General features: G+C 44.8%; 1 protein-coding gene across 2 annotated transcripts in view; it reads left to right on the top strand.

Moving 5' to 3' along the window:
- The window catches only part of LOC147882172 (SEC14 cytosolic factor family protein / phosphoglyceride transfer family protein), a 168,909-nt gene that overhangs the window by 250 nt on the left and 147,477 nt on the right, over positions 1-21,182 (top strand). For both annotated transcript variants that reach the window (XM_087402027.1, XM_087402026.1), the window contains exon 2: positions 194-733. In XM_087402027.1, coding sequence (XP_087258153.1) covers positions 392-733 — 342 coding nt within the window. In that variant the 5' untranslated portion in view covers positions 194-391. The remainder of the gene's footprint in view (positions 1-193; positions 734-21,182) is intronic.

The following is a 21,182-nucleotide window of genomic DNA, read 5'->3' as shown; positions in this document are numbered from 1 at the left end:
GCAATCGGATCGTTTGTTGAAATACTTTTTTTTTCCCTTTGAAAACAGGATTCGATTGTCAAGACGTGTGGATTGCATGTGGTCTTCACTGGAAATATCGTTGCTCACAGTCTTTTTGTAAGGTGATCGCTTGTATAGGGATCAGATTGCGATCTGTTATCTAGTCTCAATGCGATCAAATGGTCTTCTGCAGGTGAGGAACGCACTGTGAGTTTTGTCGTCACAATATTATCTAGGAGGCGATCGCGGGCATAAGGGTCAGAGAATTTAGTGAACGGAGCATGCAATGCATCTCAGAATTTATTTTGAGGGATGGACTGCCCCTGTGGTAAGAACCTATCAATACAATTGACGGAGAGAGCGCCTAACGGGTTGCGAAGGCTTTCGCATCATGGAAGATACTCTTGTGGAAGATATTCCTCCAGAGAGCAAACAAGCTACGTCGGGCTATCCGCGAAGAAAATTTTCCTTGGTTTCCTTTGGCAATACACTCGTGAAGAATGCCGTGGAACCTATTGTCTCCTTGAAGAGGGTCAGAATAACCAGAGAGTCCAGTGGCAAGCTCCTAGTCTTTATCTTGAAAGTTGCCGCTCTCGAAGTAGTTAGAAGAGGCTCCGTGGCACGTTGTCCTCAAGTGTGGCAAGGGATACAGGGATTATCATTGTTTCAAGTCCCGCCCCTCAGCTGGTTGCAGCGATGGGGTCCGTTACGATATTTCTTTCTCGGCTCGCAGGTATCATGTTGATCTTTCTGTCCCGCAAACTTTGCTCGAGCACCATACTTGAAATTGTCTCATCTTTTCAATGTTAAGGCCCGGTTAGAACTTACCGATTTCCTGAGGCAACGAAAAAATTGTGGTTCGTAGCAAAAGCGAATAAAGGATGGCATAATGTGTATCGCCGGTTTCAAGTGCCACTGCATCGGGGGCATGGCATGCAATATATTTATTTATCTAGATGATGAATGGGGAATGAACCTATTGGTCTGTCGGCCTCTCAGGATCCTTGCCGACTAGGACTATTGCCACTGAGATCTACAATCCCCTCGCTTTATTCAAGAGAGATTCTTGCTGGCCCTACACTCGCACGATGTGGTGCTTAGAATGCGAGTAAGCCATGGGCCAGTGGTCGTGACAGAAAAAGTCAGGATCTGTTAAACATTGCCGGCACATATCTTGATGATGCTGATGTTGAACGGGATTTTGATGATGCTGATGTTGAATGCTGACAATGCATATATTTTAGGCGAGCCTATCTTATGAAGATGTTAGTATCTGCCCATCTTCTGGGCTGGTCTTCAACGGCAGTGTGTGATGGTGTCGTTACCTCCTGCCTTCATGGCCAGGCAGCATTGTACAAGGCACAGACAAGCAGTACATCGAAAGAGTTGAAGTTTTTTGCTTTCCAAAATGTGGATCCCTGAGTTGATCCTCTATCCTCACGTCTCTTAAAGAAGAATCTGTGATTTGGATTGGATACTTTTAAGTCTAGTCCTATGGGCACTAACTTGGCTGTACTCCAAACAAACTCCTATCTATGCCTTATGTGTTTGAGCGTATGCAAAGATTATTCTCTTCTAAGACTTATCGGATCATTCTTTATAAACTCATAAACGAGTTATGAGACACATAGATGACTTATCTGTCCCAGACGTTCAAGCTTTAACTATTTTATGTACAAAGATCCCAATTCATTTTGGTGGTGGAGTTTACCCCCATAAATTTTGTGAACTTATTTGCACAGTAAGTGGAAGCCCGTGCACTCTCTTAGATACTAGCATTTGTCAACCTTTGTTTAGGATCGTTGAATGTAAAATTAAAGAAACCCACTCTCTAGTCTTTTGGTTTGTATCGTTTTTGGATGTTGTATGGCCTTTGGTTGTGTAGTGATTGATGTCATTCTTCCGTTCCTGATCTGTGTTGGTGGTGTTTTTGTTATAATGAATAATGGTTGACATAATTCTCTTTCTAGCCCCCTCTAGCTTGGGTGCTCAGGATGGCTACCAAGCCTGCTCTGTCTCTCTTAACCTTTGAGGTTTGGTCATCACTTGTAATCATAGGGTAATGCTTCAAAGGCAGAGAAGGATGGGAGGTCCTTCAAGTTTGGATGCCCAATGAAGTACACTTGCCCTTTCAAAAGGGTGATCAACGGTAGTCTCAACTTGGTCGCTTAGGATGGCTACCAATCTTGTTGTGTCTGTCTCACCCCTTGACACTAGTAATCACAGCCTACAGGGCGTATGCTTCAGAGGAAGAGAAGGATGAGAGGTCGTTCATAGTTCCAACCCGTGTAATTCCGGTCACTTCCTCTATTTTAGTGTATTTTAATAGTTTTCTCAATGGTTTGGACCTAACTGCTCATTGTGAAAGATCAATCTCAAGAGTCTCTTGACTTCACAATGATAATACCTTTGCAAAGCCCCAATGGGTAAGTGCCATAGTGGTGCCTCTAGATCACTGGCATGGGAGGAGCAGGACGCAGAGTGCTCATCTAGATGATGGAGGATAATGTGATCCCGTTGATTCAGATGACTCCCAGTACCCAGGATACTGGCGTCATCCTCAGGGATTGATATGAGACCGACAACTCAACAGGGATAATAGAACCTCCAGAAGTAGTTGTGGTTGTGGAGTCCTCTTTACAAAAATAAGGGTTTTCCGAGACCATCTGCTTCCATTGGTGAAATGTTGGATACGAAGACCTTCAGCAAGCTTTGTCTTGAGCACGTATCCCACAATGATTAGGCTTCATCATGGCTCTGACCACAGTTCAGAGAAGCAGCCCTATCTCTTTTGAGGAGTTTGGGACTTTGAGGGTTGAAGAGGAATTGGGAATGAAGAGGTATGATGGCACATATATAGACAAGAATTTTAATGCTCACGCAAAGGACAATTGCAAGGGACAGCAAGGATAATTGCAAGGGACAGCAAGGATCTCTAGGGTTAGGCAGAGGGATCTTCAGATGTCAAGAAGAAGAAGGGCAAGTGTTTCTATCGCAACAAAGCGAGGTACCATCCCAAAGAGTGTAGGAAGAAGGAGCCGATAAAAAGAAAGGTAAGGAGACAAAGAGTAGGGGCATTGTTGTAATAGATGAAATTGAGGAGATTTTCACACCAGCTCCAGGTTCTGCAAAAACTGCTTCGAATTATGTGAGCCTGACTAGAGCACAAGCTAGCAACGTTGCTTTGTAATTTGATGAAGATGTTAGGATGGTCTGATGTCTTCTAGGGAGCCATTGGGTGGCTCTTGACCTTAGCACGAAACCATGTCTTGAATGATCCAACCAGATGGCATCAAAACCAGTCACGCTGGAACCACAGTACCCATCAGATGTGTTTCTGCTATCCTAACTTATGAACCCACAAAATCTCCTGGATGCGCATGTACTGTCCATGTTTCCATATATTGAGTTAATTATCTCCAATTATGGCAGATGACTGCAACACTAGTGGCATTGTGCACCTAATTTACCCTTCACTATCTTAACATCTGAGAACACCATAACAAGTAGTGTTCCAAAGTAATCCACCAAAATAACCAATAGGTACAGAGAGTTGCCTATTCCACATTTTCCTCCCTACCTTTGTTAGAGTCCACCTACTTTCATGGAGTCATGGCTTCCATGTAGCCTCTGTTGGGAATCGGTCGTGATGTCCATTTTGGAGTCGTGCTATAGGAAAAGCTTGTTGCCGAAAATTTTACCTTATCAACACTTCAAAATTTAAAACCCATTCAACTGAACCAGATATACAGCAAAAAAAGCATTGAACTGAACAAGATAAACAGCAATAACTCAATCGTCACAAGTGAGGGAGAAAGAAAGAAAGAAAGAAAGAAAGACATATTCACGTCCTCGAAAGGCCTCATGGGCCTATGGGACAAAGTACACCAAAAATAGGAACTCATACAAGCCTCGGTGGGCTGAAGCAAAGGGCGTGCTAGGGCCGTTACTGAATGCTATGCTAAGCCAAAGAGCTCAAGAGTTCAAAACGAAACTCAAAACAACTGCTGAAAACTAAACCCTGAGACTTAGAAGCCGAAACACGGCACTGTGGTGGCTCTCCTGTGGGCAGCAAAAATATAACGGATTTGCGTCTCTTGAGCTGTTTCTTGCTGTGGCGGAGGACATGGTCTCCTCGACCTTTGTATCCGATGGGCTATGTTAAGAGTGATGCCTTGTCTCTGGCGGGGACCAAAGAGTTGAAGAGTGATGCAAGTGTGAGAGTCCCTGGCTTGCTTGTGATTGATACTCCAGGACATGAATCTTTCACTAATCTCCGGGCTCGTGGATCTAGATTATGTGACATTGCGATTTTGGTCATTGATTGCGATTTCATCTACAGGTCTTTGTCTTTCGGGCTGTGCCAGGTGACTGCATCGAGTTCCAGGGCTGTTCTAGGTGTTTCCAGGTTGTCTAGGTTGCTACAGAAGATTGCAATTTGCTTCTAGGCTGTCCAGGCTTTGCAGGGAAACTTGTGATTTGATTTCTGGAGCTTTTGGGGTGTTGCTGCTGATTTTGGTAACTTTCTAGGCGTGGGTGTTCTCTTCTAAGCTGCTTTTGGGGCCGTGCCAGAGCAGAATCATATTTTCTCTGCAGGATCTAGGGTTTTCCAGCCCGCCCCGGTAGATCGATCTTCTGTGGATACTGGGTAGAAGAAGGCTTGGTTTGGGTTTCTTTCCTCTCGAAGAAAGGTTGATTTATGGTGTTGGGCAGTGGCCAGAGGGGCTATAGATTGAGACAACCCGTTTGAGTGCTTTGTTGATTGATTGCACTAGAGTTTGGCTGTTGAAGGCTTTGTCTTGCAGTTGTTCAGCTATGTTTGGCTGGTTGGGCACTTGGTTGTGCAATTGCAGGCGTGGCATTGACAGTGGATGCTATTGGGGTCTCTGCTCAATGCTTTGGTTGGCTGAGGATACAGGATTGTCTAGTAATTGGATGCCGTTTCACCGTTTGGAGTGGGTGGGCTGGACGGGGAGTTTGCGGGTGTTGGTTTGCCTGTAGAGACCTTTGTAATCAGTCGCTCGGCTTCAAATGAATGTTAAATAAATACCGCAAGGGGCGCCAACGTTTGGGGCCAATCGGTGTCCTTGTTTCTGAGTAGGAGCGCTCTAGCTCCCTTGTGATTTAATCTGTGGTGCATATTTATTTGTCAAATTACCGTGTATGCTGTAATTATGTGGATCCTACCACCCTTTACGTTGTTGAGGCTGGTTTCAGTGAGAGTGGGCCAAACCTGTCTCCCTTCTGAAAGAGGCAATGGTAACATCCTCAAATCTCATAGTAGGTTGGGCAGACACATACGAAATGCTCCTTTGTCTTGACCTCCCCTAGCGTGCATAGCTTGTAGATGCCCTACTCCCTTGGTATGCTCCAGCTCTCCCTGCCTCAATCCTCAACTAATGCGATGAGACCCGCATCTGTCCAATGGCAATCCTGAGTGCATATGAGACTCCTTTGTCCTTGAGATATTGGGGTCTGATGATGAGGCCCTCCTTCGATACTCTCAGGAAGTGAAACTGGATCTTGGTGGGAGCTCCTGGTCCCCCCCGAAGTCCAAGATGTATGGAGCTAGAGGAGATCTAACCATATGATATTGTTAATTTCATCTTGTGGGGTCAACTCAGGTGGTGCATCCATACTGTACTAAAAGGTGAAAGTCGGTTCATTTGAATACATGCCTGGCAAACCATGTGGATGACCCCGCTCTTTGCTAGCCACATGGATGACTCTAGTGCCAACCTCGGTAGTCTCCTGTGGGGTAGGGCCCAAACTCTGTGGATGAATGTTACCGTCTGAAAGATGGCATCAAGCTGAAGTGGTGTCATGGCGAGCTGTGCCTGTACTATTTGATGGGGGATTGAGGGCTTACACTGAATCATCCTAGAACCCATAATTGCCTTTAGCTCCTCAAATCTCCTCCACTTTGTTGCCGATAGATCACTCTCCCAAAACGGTGCTGGGTACATGGCAGTCGGCCTCACTAGGGTGTCAAAAAACCAGCTCTTCGTCAGTGAATCTTGAAAGTGTGCTTGAAAGCACTGCCTCTCCCGTCGGTCTATGAAGCAGAGGTTCTACTATTTCTGCTATCTGCTGCTAGTTTAGGGACTAGGAGAGCTGAGTATAGCACGCACTAGTAGAAAACACAGAATTAGGGTAGAGAGAGGGTCACTCTTACTTGTAAGAGGGCATGGATGTGCAGCTCCATGGGGCTGACTAGCATGGCTGCTAGAGGCTGCTGTCTTCCTTATAATTTTGGGAAGTGTGCCAGCAATACCTTTACTTATGGGATTAGTACAACAGCTGCCACATGGTAAGCCCACAATAACGCCTAGTACCTTACTCAAGTGTTCAAATGAGTACTGAAGTGTGTACAATAAATTTGACCCCATTTAACTGGGCCCCGATTAAGATAGCTACTGCCAACCCTAGTGTACAATATCCCCTACTCACAGAAAATTTTCCATCAAAATGAAGGCAAGTAATACAGCTGAAAATTAAAGAGAGGGTGTAGAAACAGTCACAGAAAATTTGCCCTCAAAATGAAGGCAAGTAATACAGCTGAAAATGAAAGAGAGGGTGTAGAAACAGTCCAGCCTGGTAAGAGCAAGAAAGCATGGACTCAATCCATAAGATTTGGATACTCCTACAAGACATTCTCGGGTTTTCTTGTTGCTTCCGCATCAGGTAATCCTTTCCACTTGATGAGATACTCCACCATCACTTTTTACTGAGTATCTTGTCTCTATAGCCAATATATTTTATGGAACATAGTCAATTTGACCTAATTCATCCATAGCAGGAAGTTCTGCTGCAATTGGAATGGATAGTCCCACATGTCTCTCAAGTAGGGAAACATGAAACACATCATGGATCTTAGCAGTGGCTGGTAAGGTGAGTTTATAGGCAAAGTCTCCCCCCTTTTTAGAATCTGAAATGGGCCATAAAACCTGTGAGCCAATTTAGAATTAGTGTTGCCCCTTAAAGTGGCATACCTATGAGGATGCAGTCTGAGGTAAGCCCAATCTCCCTCTTGATATTCCACATGCCTTCTCCGCTCCTTGGCATGTTGGTTGAGAAAGACTTGGTCCCTAATGGTGGAAGGTAGTTGGACTTGACACCCATATAATGCTTCAAATGGGGACATACCAATCGAGGTATGCATGGTAGAATTATAGCAAAACTTTAAGTATGAATAAAGGCCGCCAAAGCAAGCTCAAGGCGATAATAAATCATGCCATACATGAGAAAAACTCCTCAAGAAGAGGTACAAATAACCAAGGTTGAGGCTAGAAATGCCATCTCAACCCTTTCGAATTTTGTCCAATTTTCAAGGATACAATAAGTGATTTCAGCTAGTTCTAGGCCAGAGCTTGCACTTAGACATCACCAAAGGATAGATCTTGCTCCTATAGTGATTTCTAGTATCTGATGGATTCAATTTTCACTTTATGTTTGGACGTACTAATGTTACTTATAGGTAAAGTGATTGCGATAGTGTTTACCTTGGAGATTTGTACCAGTTTCTTGAGGATAATTGGTTCAGCCTTCCTTTTTGGCTGAGTTTCTTGAATTGGCTTAGTTTTGGTAGAGATGATCATCCTTGGATTGACTCATAGTTTCTTAGAAAGCTTCTACATCTTTCTCCATCCTGTTACAAGAAGATGGTTGTAAAAAGATCGGACCTCTAGTTTACATTGGTTCCGTCTGAAATTCTACGATTGTCATTGTAACCCAAACCAAGCATCATTCGAAATAGAGAAATACTGCACAGTTCACCTCTGGAAGAGTGTGAACTCTAGAGTGTTTCTCTATTTCTATCTCTTGCTCCTCCCTATCTTCTTGTGTGAAGATTGAGTGATTGCTTGTATTTGTTCAATTCACTAACTAATTAAATTACCAAGTGCTTATTAAATTAAACATATCTGCAAACACACTTCCCCAATAACACGACTTTGACGAATACTAGAGCTTGCCTTTTCCCAAGAGGTCCAGGTGGTACCATACGTATGGTATGAGTACAAGTCGCTATATTTCAACGCAGGAGAAGTGCGCCAGATCTCACACAATCTGAAAAACGCCTCTGCCAACGTCCATCTGGCTCGAAAGTCTCGCCGGGCACCTGTTTCTTGTTCACACATCCACGTGGACTTGCAAGGACAGCAACATGGACCTCCGGACAGTGATCTGCAGGCCTTTTCTATGCAACTAATTGGCAGATCTTATCTATGCCAGGTGGATTCTTTCCATTCTATTTCTAAGGATTCTCTTTCATATTGTTATTTGATGCTCATTATCAAATTACAGCAAATGAAAGCCTCCTCCTTAAAGCATGGAAACCCCTGGTAATTCCCCAGTCCCTTCAAAAACACCTCACACAATATCGTGTTCATATTGCACAACCAGCCCATTTTAGAGCTTTTGCAGCGTGGGTCTTCTGTGTCACGTGCCCTCCCAGTGACTTGGACGACATCCTATACCTTCTGCGTGAGGCACCTCAATTACATTACTTCCTCAGCACAGTCCAGGTTGTGTTCCACGAGACACGTAGATACCCAGAACCCGATATTCCTCACGAGTTTGTTGTCCATCTTTGGAGAGACTTTTACCCCTCAGCTTCAGCATCTCCAGGGTGCTCTCCACCTCTTTCAGCTCCCAGATATCCTCCTGCACAGGTTTTACCTTCCCCAAGACAGTATTTACACTCTGAAGGTACTCCTTCTCCTGGATATCCTCCACTCCCGACAGCAGCTCCTTATCCCTTCTCAGATCCGTGGACTCTACAACCTACCCTTGTACTCTCACGAGCAGTAACACCCACTTCGGCATCACCAGTGTTACCTCAGACGGGTCCTCCTTTACCAGATTTCCACGGGTGGTTCCATCCTGCCTCGGGTGCCCCCTCCAACCTGAGCAACCTCAGGGAGCAGCCCGGATCTTCTTCCAGGAATGGTACAAACTAGAGCGCATGTTCGTGCTCTTCCCACAGGGACCTCAGATATGTCGCAACGCTTGCGTGAAACCTCTCCGGAGATCAGCGACTCAAGTCCAAAAAAGACCCCTGAAGTCAACTTACAAGGCAAAGCACTACTTCAACTTCAGATTTCCTAGCTTCAGGACAGCATCTCCGACTTGGTCCAGAAAGTCCAACAACTCCAAGATTCTTGTAGTACCACACATACAGAGGATGACATGACGCCACCGGATGACTATATGGACCCACCTGAGGTAGAAAACACTGAACTCCGTACCCTCTACCATTTACTCGAAGCTTCCACAACTAAAAGACTTGACATTAACCTTCCGCAAGCCTACATTGGTCAACGAAATCGCCGAACAGTAGACCAATGGCTCGCAAAACTGCGCATGTACTTTGATACTGTTGACCTCACTGAAGGCAAAAAGATTGCCTTGGCAGCTTCACTCCTCAAGGATATAGCTTTCCTATGGTGGCAACGACGCTTAAAGGACGGCAAAAGTGTGTTAACTTGGGAACGTTTTGAACACGTGCTCCGTAAGCAGTTCATACCTGCCAATGCGGACTTCCAAGCACGTTTAAAACTCAGACAGTTGGAGCAAGCAGGCTCCCTGTCTTCCTACATCTCTCAGTTCACCACATTGGTGCTAGAGATTGATGGTTTAACTGATGATGATTGCCTTCATGCTTTCATCTCAGGCCTAAATCCCTCGTTACGCATTGATGTCCTCAAAGCAAACATCACCACCACAGTTGGCGCTATTGCTTATGCAGAGCGCATTACAGATTTCCAAAACACAGGGAAGCAGAGTGCTAATAGAACACAGAACTCTACTATGGCCAAAGGTGCTCGCCCTCAAGATAATCCCAAGTTTAGAAAAAACTCGGGTAATCAAGGTCAGCGACAGTCTCAAGATCCTGACAAGTCTCAGAAATCGTATGCTGGATTCCAACAGAAGCACTCCTCCAAGGATCGCGCCTCTTCTTCTTCACAAAGTCATGACCGTCATCCCCAACATAAAGGTGCGGCCACTGACAAGAAGAACAACTCCAGCACAAAAGGACTTTGTATCATCTGTACAGGCGACCATAGATGGTTCGATTGTCCCAAGCGACCAAAGCAGAATTTCTATATGGAACCTAGCACTTCCCAAACAGAAGATGCTACCCCAGCACAAGACAAGAAAGGCAAAGCTGTTCGAATGGCAAATACCATCCACATGAGCCTTGCCAGCAACCCCGAACCTTCCCTGGCCACTCAAGTACTTTGTGTCCAAGGATCAATTCGTGGAACAACGGTCACTATCCTCATCGACAGTGGCTGCTCTCATAACTTCCTAGCTAGTTCTATGGTCGACAAACTTCGGTTGACCACCTGTCCTAGTCCCATGGACTATCAGATTGAACTCGCAAATGGAACTACCTTGTTGTGCAACACCAAGATCAAAAACTTGCCTTTTCGCATCCAACATTATACGGACAAGTTGAACTTCGACATCATGCCTCTTTCTCGGTACGATGTCATACTTGGACAACAGTGGCTCTACGACTATGATCCATCAATCAATTTTTGCAGCCATACTATCCAGTTTGTCCACCAGGGGAAACTTATTGAGCTAACTGGTTCTAGGGACTCTCCTTCAACCCCAATTGCCTCTGTCCTACAAGTAAAGAAGTGGGTCATAAACGTCAAGTAAAGACTTCACTTCTGTTGGTTACGGCAGTGGAGGAGACACCAACAAAGGATCCTCCTGAATACCTCAACCAACCTTTTTTTCCAGCCCTACCTGGATATTTTTCCACAGGAATTGCCAAAGCAGTTACCACCCCGACGACCAGTGGATCATCCAATCGAACTTATTCCCAGCAGTAATCCATCGTCGAAACCTCCTTATCGGGTTTCTCACACTCAAAATGAAGAAATCCAAAGACAGGTGACCGAACTACTCGACAAAGGTCACATTCGGCCCAGTCGCAGTCCTTTCGGATCTCCTGTACTACTTGTGGAAAAAAAGAACAAGTCTATGCGCCTCTGCATCGACTATCGAGCCCTCAACAAGCTCACTATCAAAAACAAGTATCCATTGCCTCGCATCGATGACCTCTTCGATCAACTTCTACATGCAAAACAATTCTCCAAGATTGATCTTCGTTCAGGTTATCATCAAATTCGTATACGAGAAGGCGATGAGTACAAGACAGCTTTTCGAACAAAGTATGGACACTATGAATGTTTGGTCATGCCTTTTGGGTTAAACAATGCTCCGGCCACATTCATGACACTAATGAACGACATCTTCAGGCCTTTCCTCGATAAGTTTGTCATCGTTTACCTCGATGACATCCTCGTTTTCAGCAGATCCCTACATGAGCACAAACAACATCTCCACCAAGTTTTTGAAGTTCTCCGTGCAAATTCTCTCTACATCAACGTTCAGAAGAGTGAGTTCTTCAAGACCCAACTTGAATATTTGGGACATGTTATTTCAGCTCAAGGCATCTCTGTGGATCCCAAGAAGGTCGAGGTAATTCGAAACTGGCCTACTTTTAAGAATGTTCATGATGTCCGCTCTTTTCTCAGATTGGCAAACTTCTACCATACAAAGGTCTATGAGTTTTCTGAAATCGCAGCTCCTATGTCCGAATTATTGAAAAGCACAGCAGTTTTTCAATGGCTTCCTGAAACAGAGTATAGTTTCCAACAACTCAAGCAAGCACTCACTACCACACCAGTTATGGCTATTGTTGACCCAAACCTTCCACTATAAGAAATCCTAGATTTACTATATTTAGAAATGTGCTAAGGAACAGAAAGGAGACTGAAATAGCAGAGAACAAGGAATATTTGTATTGCTTGAGTGTCTGTAGTGTGTCATCCATACAGTTGGGCCTCTCTTTATATAGAGAGTGAAGAGTCACACATGAAAAGGTGTGTACTCCAAAGTGTATGTGCATGAAGAGGTGTGTACCCCTTGTGAAGGGTGTGACCCTTGATGATAGGGTACATTACAATAGGAGTGTCTCTTCCATAGAATGTCTCTTGTGAAGGGTTGTGCCTCTTAGGAAGTGTCCCGTCGAAAGGGCATGCCCTTCCACAAGTGTCCATTCATGAAACCATCCATAAGTCTAAGATAAAGAGAAAGGAATACGTCACAGATCGTGACATCCCCTAGAAAATATCATGGTAAATTTTGAAAATACTGCTGTAAAATGTTAGGGTACTGCTGTAAGTCTTCATTTGATTGCCAAGTAGCGTCGGAGTCGTCTAGATCTCGCTAAAGAACAAGGAATTCTGTCATAAGTCGATGTCGAGTCTCTCTCTGTCGATGGTCTAGAATACGCTCAGGAATAAGGAGAACATAATCGTCTTCGATTTCTGGGACATAATCACCTGCAGGAGGAACTGCTTCATCGCCTGGAATGTACGTCTTTAGCCAAGAAATATGAAATGTTGGATGGATTTTACCCCATGATGGTGGTAATTCCAATTTGTAACTTAAAGGTGAATTTTTCTTGACGATCCGAAAGGTCCATAGTATCTTGGTCGCATCTAAGGAAACACAGACTTAACCGTCTTATAGCGATGTGGGGCTACAAATAATAGCACCATGTCACCAGTGTCAAATTCCAGGTGACGTCTATGTTTGTTGGCAGACCGTTGATACAGCTCTTGCGCTTTTCGCATATGATCCCTGACTTGGAGTAGAATGTCTTGCATTTCTTGAACCAGTTGATCAGCTAGGGCCACTCGATGTTGAAGTACAAAATTCGTTGGTACAATCGGAGTGTGTCCATAAGCTGCTTGAAATGGAGTCATGCTGATGGCACTATGGAAAGAGTTATTATAAGCAAACTCAAGGAGTGGTAGATACTCTTGCCAAGCTGCTAGGTGTGACTGAATATAATGTCGAAGCATTTTTTCCAGAACTTGGTTGACTCTTTCAATCTGGCCATCTGATTCTGGGTGGTAGGCTGAACTGAACAGTAGAGTTGTACCTAAAGATTTGAACAGTGAAATCCAAAAGTGACTGGTAAACTTAGGATCTCTGTCGGATACGATATTCTTAGGCAATCCATGGTGTCGGAAGATGTGTTGTATGAAGAGTTTGGCGATGTCCGGAGCCTGTGCAATTCTTTTGCAAGCAACAAAGTGTGCCATTTTGGACAGTCGATCAACAATTACCATAATCTGAGTGTTACCTCGGGCGGATCGTGGTAGTGTTGTAATGAAATCCATGAAAATACTTTCCCACCTTTCAGTTGGAACTGGAAGAGGTTGAAGAAGTCCTGCTGGAAGTCGTCGGCTTGCTTTCATTTGTTGACAAGATATGCATGACGTACTTTTCATATGAGGCTAGTAGTATGTTGCACTGAGTAACCTATAAGTCTTGTTGATGCCTGGATGGGCAGCATAAGGAACTACATGATGCTCTTTTAACAAAAGACGTTGAACATCCTTGTCATGTGGTACACAGACGCGATCTTGATAATACAGAAGGTTGTCCGTATAAGAATAGGATGAGAAAATCTTCTGTTCGGAAGTTGAAGGTTGATCTTTTGAAAGAACTTGTACTGCTGTGCCGAAGTCTTTATCATTGAAATACTTCCCTCTGAATGAATTTGAAACATCCACAGATAATGTAGAGATTACCATAGCTGATGCTAGAGTTAACCTCCTGAGAGCATCTGCAACTATATTGCGTGGTCTTGGAATGTACTCAACGGTCATGTGAAAGTTGGCCAGAAACTCAACCCAGCGTGCTTGTTGAGCGTTCATGACCGGCTGAGTAAAGATATACTTTAGAGAGTGATGGTCTGTCTTGACCACCGAGTCGGCTCCTATGAGATAATGTTTCCAAGAGCGATAAGCATGTACAACGGCAAGAAACTCCTTATCATAAACTGGGTATCGGGTTTAGATATAGGAATGTTTATGGCTGCCGAAAGCAATAACTCTGCCTTCTTGCATCAAGACTGCTCTTGTAGCGATGTCGGAAGCGTCGGTCATGACCTCAAATAAAAAGTTTGGGTCAGTAATAGCCATAACTGGTGTGGTATTGAGTGCTTGCTTGAGTTGTTGGAAAGTATACTCTGTTTCGGGAAGCCATTGAAAAACTGCTGTGCTTTTCAATAATTCGGACATAGGAGCTGCGATTTTGGAAAACTGATAGACCTTTGTATGGAAGTTTGCCAATCCAAGAAAAGAGCGGACATCATGAACATTCTTAGGACTAGGCCAGTTTCGGATTACCTCGACCTTCTTGGGATCCACAGAGATGCCTTGAGCTGAAATAACATGTCCCAAATATTCGAGTTGGGTCTTGAAGAACTCACTCTTCTCAACGTTGATGTAGAGAGAATTTGCGCCGAGAACTTCAAAAACTTGGTGAAGATGTTGTTTGTGCTCATGTAGGGATTTGCTGAAAACGAGGTTGTCATCGAGGTAAAACGAGGACGAACTTATTGAGGAAAGGCATGAAGATGTCGTTCATTAGTATCATGAATGTGGCTGGGGCATTGTTTAACCCAAAAGGCATGACCAAAGGGCATTGTTTAACCCAAAAGGCGTTGTTTCACGAATTGATCCTTGGACACAAAGTACTTGAGTGGCCAGGGAAGGTTCGGGGTTGTTGGCAAGGCTCATGTGGATGGTATTTGCCATTCGAACAGCTTTGCCTTTCTTGTCTTGTGCTGGGGTAGCATCTTCTGTTTGGGAAGTGCTAGGTTCCATATTGGAATTTTGCTTTGGTCGCTTGGGACAATCGAACCATCTATGGTCGCCTGTATAGATGGTAAAAGTCCTTTTTTCCTGGAGTTGTTCTTCTTGTCAGTGGCTGCACCTTTATTTTGGGGATGACGGTCATGACTTTGTGAAGAAGAAGAGGCGCGATCCTTGGAGGAGTGCTTCTGTTGGAATCCAGCATACGATTTCTGAGACTTGTGGGGATCTTGAGACTGTCGCTGACCTTGATTACCCAAGTTTTTTCTAAACTTGGGGTTATCGTGAGGACGAGCACCTTTGGTCATAGTAGAGTTCGGTGTTCTATTAGCACTCCGCTTCCTTGTGTTTTGGAAATCTGTAATGCGCTCTGCGTAAGCAATAGCGCCAGCTGTGGTGGTGATGTTTGCTTTGAGGACATCAATGCGTAACGAGGGGTTTAGGCCTGAAATGAAAGCATGAAGGCAATCATCACCAGTTAAACCATCAATCTCCAGCACCAATGTGGTGAACTAAGAGATGTAGGAAGACAGGGAGCCTATTTGCTCCAATTGTTTGAGTTTTGAGCGTGCTTGGAAGTCTGCATTGGCAAGTATGAACTACTTACGGAGCACGTGTTCAAAACGTTCCCAAGTTAACACACTTTTGCCGTCCTTTAAGCGTCGTTGCCACCATAGGAAAGTTATATCCTTGAGGAGGGAGTCTGCCAAGGCAATCTTTTTGCCTTCAGTGAGGTCAACAATATCAAAGTACATGCGCAGTTGGTCAACTATTCAGCGATTTCGTTGACCAGTGTAGGTTTCCGGAAGTTTAATGTCAAGTCTTTCAGTTTTGGAAGCTTGGAGTAAATGGTAGAGGGTACGGAGTTCAGTGTTTTCTACCTCAGGTGGGAACGAGTCCACATAGTCGTTCGGTGGCGTCACGTCATCCTCCATATGTGTGGTACTGCGAAAATCTTGGAGTTGTTGGACTTTCTGGACCAAGTCGGAGATGCTGTCCTAAAGCTGGGAAATTTGAAGTTGAAGTAGTGCTTTGCCTTGTAAGTTGACTTCAGGGGTCTTTTTTAGACTTGAGTCGAGATCAGCGACTCAAGTCCAAAAAAGACCCCTGAAGTCAACTTGAGAGGTTGCACGCGACTGTAGCGACATATATCTGAGATCCCTGTGAGAAGAGCACGAACCTGCGCTCTAGTTTGTACCATTCCTGGAAGAAGATCCGGGCTGCTCCCTGAGGTTACTCATGTTGGAGTGGGCAGGCGAGGCAGGATGGAACCACCCGTGGAAATCTGGTAAAGGAGGTCTTGTCTTCATGGGTAGAGTTTCCAAGACTTCCACTCTAGTTTGGAAATCTTGCAGGACGACGGACTGCTTTTCATAACCATTGAAAGCCACGGCAAGCTTGTGCAAACATCTATCATGATCTTCTTGCAAGGTATTCTAGCTTGCTCTTTGGACTTCCAACAGTGTGCTGCTGTCGGGAGTGGAGGATATCCAGGAGAAGGAGTACCTTTAGAGTGTAAATACTGTCTTGGGGAAGGTAAAACCTGTGTAGGAGGATATCTGGGAGCTAAAAGTGCAGGAGGATATCTGGGAGCTGAAAAAGGTGGAGAGTACCCTAGAGATGCTGAAGCTGAGGGGTAAAATTCTCTCCAAAGATGGACAGCAAACTCGTGAGGAATATCGGGTTCTGGGTATCTACGTGTCTCGTGGAACACAACCTGGAGTGTGCTGAGGAAGTAATGTAGTTGAGGTGCCTCACGCAGAAGGTATAGGATGTGGTCCAAGTCACTGGAAGGGCACGTGACACAGAAGACCCACGATCCAAAAGCTTCGAAATGGGCTGGTTGTGCAATCTGAACACGATATTGTGTGATAGATGATGCCTGAGGTGTCCTTGAAGGGACTGGGGAATTACCAGGGGTTTCCATGCTTTAAGGAGGAGGCTTTCATTTGCTGTAATTTGATAATGAGCGTCAAATAACAATATGAAAGAGAATCCTTAGAAATAGAATGGAAAGAATCCACCTGGCATAGATTAGATCTGCCAATTAGTTGCATAGAAAAAGCCTGCAGATCACTGTTCGGAGGTCCATGTTGCTGTCCTTGCAAGTCCACGTGGATGTGTGAACAAGAAACAGGTGCCTGCCAAGACGTCTTTCAAGGCAGATGGGCGTTGGCAGAGGCATTTTTCAGATTGCATGAGATCTGGCGCATTTCTCCTGCATTGAAATCTGTGGCCTGATTAAGGTGGCCTGCGTTGAAACCTGTGGGGTACTAGAAGCAGGACCAGGCATGGCTAGACGGAAATAGAGGGCAGCAAAGAGCCGCTGTTCACAGGCTAAAAGTGGCGTGATGAGCAGCAGGGGCCAGGCTAGTTTGATTCGAGATCAAAAGGGCAGCAAGGGCTACTGGTCACAGATAATCATGGCGATGAACCAACAAGAACTGGCTGCTGCAGAACGATCTAGCGTATGCCAGATGGAAGCCTGAATGAAAGTGCAGCCTGCTTGAAAAGGAGAAGGCAGAAATCACGTACGGCTGTTTTGGAGCGGAATAGGCAGACGTGAAATCGCGATTGAATTTCGCCCTTTTTCCTTGCTGGTTGGTCAGTTGCCAAAAAATTAAAACGTGGGTTTAATGAACCCTTGGGTAGTCTAGGGTTAGGCCTTGGGTGTAGGGCTGGTTGCCCTTTTTAGGCCCTCTAGGTACCCTTTTGTAAGTTGGTGCTTGGTGCTAAAGGGTGTGCCTATTCTAAGGGGTGTGGCCTTGGAATAGGTGTACCTTTTTATGAAGGGGTGTGACCCTATTTTAAAAAGGGCTGTCCCCACACGGAAAGGTGTGTCCTTTTTTCCACGATGGGGTGTGTCCCTTGGGTGGCGCTAAAAAATTTTATGCGCATTCTCTCCATTTCTTCCATGCACAACGTGCGTGGATATCCTTCTAGCGGAAAAAGATGTATCAGATAGGCGCTAGAAGGTGGGGGGCATTTCCTACAGGCAGGAGCGAAAATTTGCTCTGATACCACTGTAAGAAATCCTAGATTTACTATATTTAGAAATGTGCTAAGGAACAAAAAGAAGACTGAAAATAGCAGAGAACAAGGAATATTTGTATTGCTTGAGTGTTTGTAGTGTGTCATCCATACAGTTGGGCCTCTCTTATATAGAGAGTGAAGAGTCACACATGAAAAGGTGTGTACTCCAAAGTGTATGTGCATGAAGAGGTGTGTACCCCTTGTGAAGGGTGTGACCCTTGATGAGAGGGTACATTACAATAGGAGTGTCTCTTTAATAGAATGTCTCTTGTGAAGGGTTGTGCCTCATAGGAAGTGTCCCGTCGAAAGGGCATACCCTTCCACAAGTGTCCATTCATCAAACCATCCATAAGTCTAAGATATAGAGAAAGGAATACGTCACAGATCGTGACACACAGGTCATTGGAGGTTTTGTAGGTAATTTGCACTCTTTTTTTGAGAAAAGGGGGACAAGCCATAAAGGGACATGAGCTCTCATGTAGTGAGTAACTATTCTCATAATGCCTTGAAAAATTTCTGTATCCCACACTCTTACAGTCATTGAAGGTGTAGTCAAGAATGGTAATTGCAATAATAACTATATACAACTTTTTGTCTTTGGTGTCTATTTGCATTGCTATATCATTCTGTAAGTATTTTTTTGCTTAGATGCTCGTTTGAGAGAGACTAAAATAAAATCATGTAGTCTTCACGAGAAATTGTACCTTAAATGAAGAGAATGTGGACTACTATTTGATTAGCCTCCTCCTTTAGTGCTAGCCTTTGTCACTGCTGAGTCTGCCCTTCATCTTGTGAGAAAGAAAGAGAGCAAGAGTGAGCGAGAGAGTGAGCTGAACGTAGGTCACTCAATAGGTAGACTGAATGAAGTGACATACAAAGAAGAGATGAGGGGTTTTGTCTAAGTGACAAAACCCTATCTAATCACTAACCGTAGTTAGAGATTAGATTGTGGTTAGGAGGCAAAACCTCTGAGAGGAAAAAGTGCCCCTACCATACACTTCCCAAAATGCTCAAGCAGCCTCAAGGCTACCAAAATGCAATACACTGCACCTCTGGCACTCTCCCAGGCACACCCTCTGTTCCTTAATCATGCAAGGTCTAGAGGAAGCTCCAAACAACAAATGGAGCAACAACAAGCTTCCAAAAATCACCAAATGCAATCACATGAAAGGGATAGCGACAAGAGAACTCAAACCAGCTCCAACACACTTCAATCCAGCTCCGAAACACCAACAGATCCAGTGTGGAGGCTAGCAGGAGGAACTGGCAGCTAGGAGAGGGGAAGGAAGAGAGAAAGGAAAGCTAGGAGCTGAGAAATGTGAGAAGAGCAAGGTTCACGGGTGCAGAGGCTTGGGCGAGCGAAGAAGGGCTAAACTTCCATGGCAGAATCCACCTGCAGATTGGAATTGACTCGTGCAGCTTCAAATGACAGCCCTGTTTCGGAATGAGTGCTTCAGGAAGCATGCAGCAGCAATTCAGCGATCAAAAACACCTCCGGATGCGGGCAGCAGCCTCGAGGTACGTCCAGTTGTCTCGGGAGGTGAGCAAGCAGCAAACCAATGTCAAACCAGGCCCGCACAACAGCCTAGGGACCTTGAAATCTGTGTAGAGTTGTCCGTACAGCCGGAAAAACAGCCCGTACTGCAATTATGGCCTTGGAATACATGCCAACTGATCCGTACAGCAGCACTAATGGCCTGTACAGTCCATACGAGGGCCTTCAATGAAGCGCATGCACTCCGTACAGCCGTATGTATTGCCTTGAAATGTGTGGAACTCCAAGAAATGCGATCGGGGGAGCTTTGGAAAGCGTGCCAAGCCTTTTGACCTTCAAAAACGTAGGTAGAACATCTTGTAACGTTGAGGAGAGTAGTAAGGAAATGAGAGGTGGTAGGTAGTGCATGAGGGAATGCCACATGGCCCCCTCATTAAAGCTCTAACCCTTGCAAACCAATGGAACATTGGTTTGCCCCTCACATTAAAATCCTAACCCCTTCTAACCAATGAAACATTGGTTTCCTTGGGCCTAACTTTAAGACCCCTCTAAACCTTGCCTTGCCCCTAGCAAGTAGGCCTAGTGTGTGCACCTAGGGACTTCTGGGAAGTGTCGCTTCCCCTGGGCTAGCCCCCTAAGTCAAAGTTAGTCACAATTCATAACTTCACGTCCCCGCGACAATGATGACCAAAATATCCCCCCCATCCTTCTTGATGTAGAGGGTGCTTTCCGTGGGACTATTATGTAACCCCTTACTTGCCAGGAATGCATCAATCTTGGCATACCATGCACGTGGGGCTTGTTTCAGCCTATAGAAAGCTTTGTTAAGCTTGCAAACCTGAAGTGCATTGCCAGAAAGTTCAAATCCAGAAGGTTGTTTGACATAAACCTCTTCCTATAAGTCCCCATTAAGGAAAGTTGTTTTTATGTCCAACTGATGGACATTCCAAACAAAATTTGCAGCCGTGGCAATAACTGACCATATGGTGGTCATCCGGGATGTAGGAGCAAAAGTCTCCTCATAATCTATGCCCTTCTTCTGTGCATAGCCTTTGGCAACCAGCCTTGCCTTGTACGTGTGAATGGACCCATTTGGCTTCCTTTCCACCTTGAAAACCCACTTGGTAGCAATGGCATGCTTACCTGGTGGCAAATCCATAACATCCCAAATCTGATTTCTCTCTCTCAAGGGACTGCAATTCACATTATCCTTTGCTTCTTCAAAAGAGTTAGGTTCTTCTTTATCAAGAAGAGTCTGTGCATATGCTGTCTCAATTAAAAGAGCCCCCCCTGCGTGCCTTACTGCACTACGAGTCCTGCCAGGCAATGGGGCCTCAAGCCTACTCTCCCTGAGAGTCTGTAGCAACCAATTGGGGACTGTTTTGGTTGCGTGTATCTCTTGAATTTCTTTCGTGACAACTTCATCCACACCCTGTGGAGGTGCAAAATCAACCTGTGGCTGAATCGGGGCATCTGGATCAGGAGGAGGTTGCTGTAAATTCTGATTTTCAGCATGAACCTCAGCTGGGGAACCAAATGCTATAGGAAACATCCCCTCAAAAACATCATTTGAAGAAGCTGGAATTGTAAATTCAGCATGTGTATGTGCTGAATTTTCAGAAAATATAACATCTCTACTAACAAAAATGTTGCGTGAAGCAGGATTGTAGAGATGATAGTCTTTGCTTTGTGCACTATACCTAACAAAAATGCATTTAAGTGCCTTATCTGACAACTTATGTCGAAACTCCACAGGCACGTGGGCATATGCAACACAACCAAAAAGTCTGAAGTGATCCATTGAAGGCTTCCTCCTATGCCATGCCTCATAGGGAGTGATTGTCTTCAAAGCCTTTGTGGGAGCCCGATTCAAAACATAGTTGGCACACATGAGGCCTTCAAGCCAAAACTTGTGAGGTAACTTTTTACATGTAAGCATGCATCTATCCATCTCGAGAAGA

The sequence above is a fragment of the Dipteris shenzhenensis genome, chromosome 30 (genome assembly GCF_047967505.1).
Source record: "Dipteris shenzhenensis isolate YYH24624 ecotype China chromosome 30, Dip_SZ_1.0, whole genome shotgun sequence".
Taxonomy (NCBI): domain Eukaryota; kingdom Viridiplantae; phylum Streptophyta; class Polypodiopsida; order Gleicheniales; family Dipteridaceae; genus Dipteris; species Dipteris shenzhenensis.
Note: the sequence above shows the minus strand (reverse complement) of the source record. Positions and strands in the feature narration are given on the sequence as shown.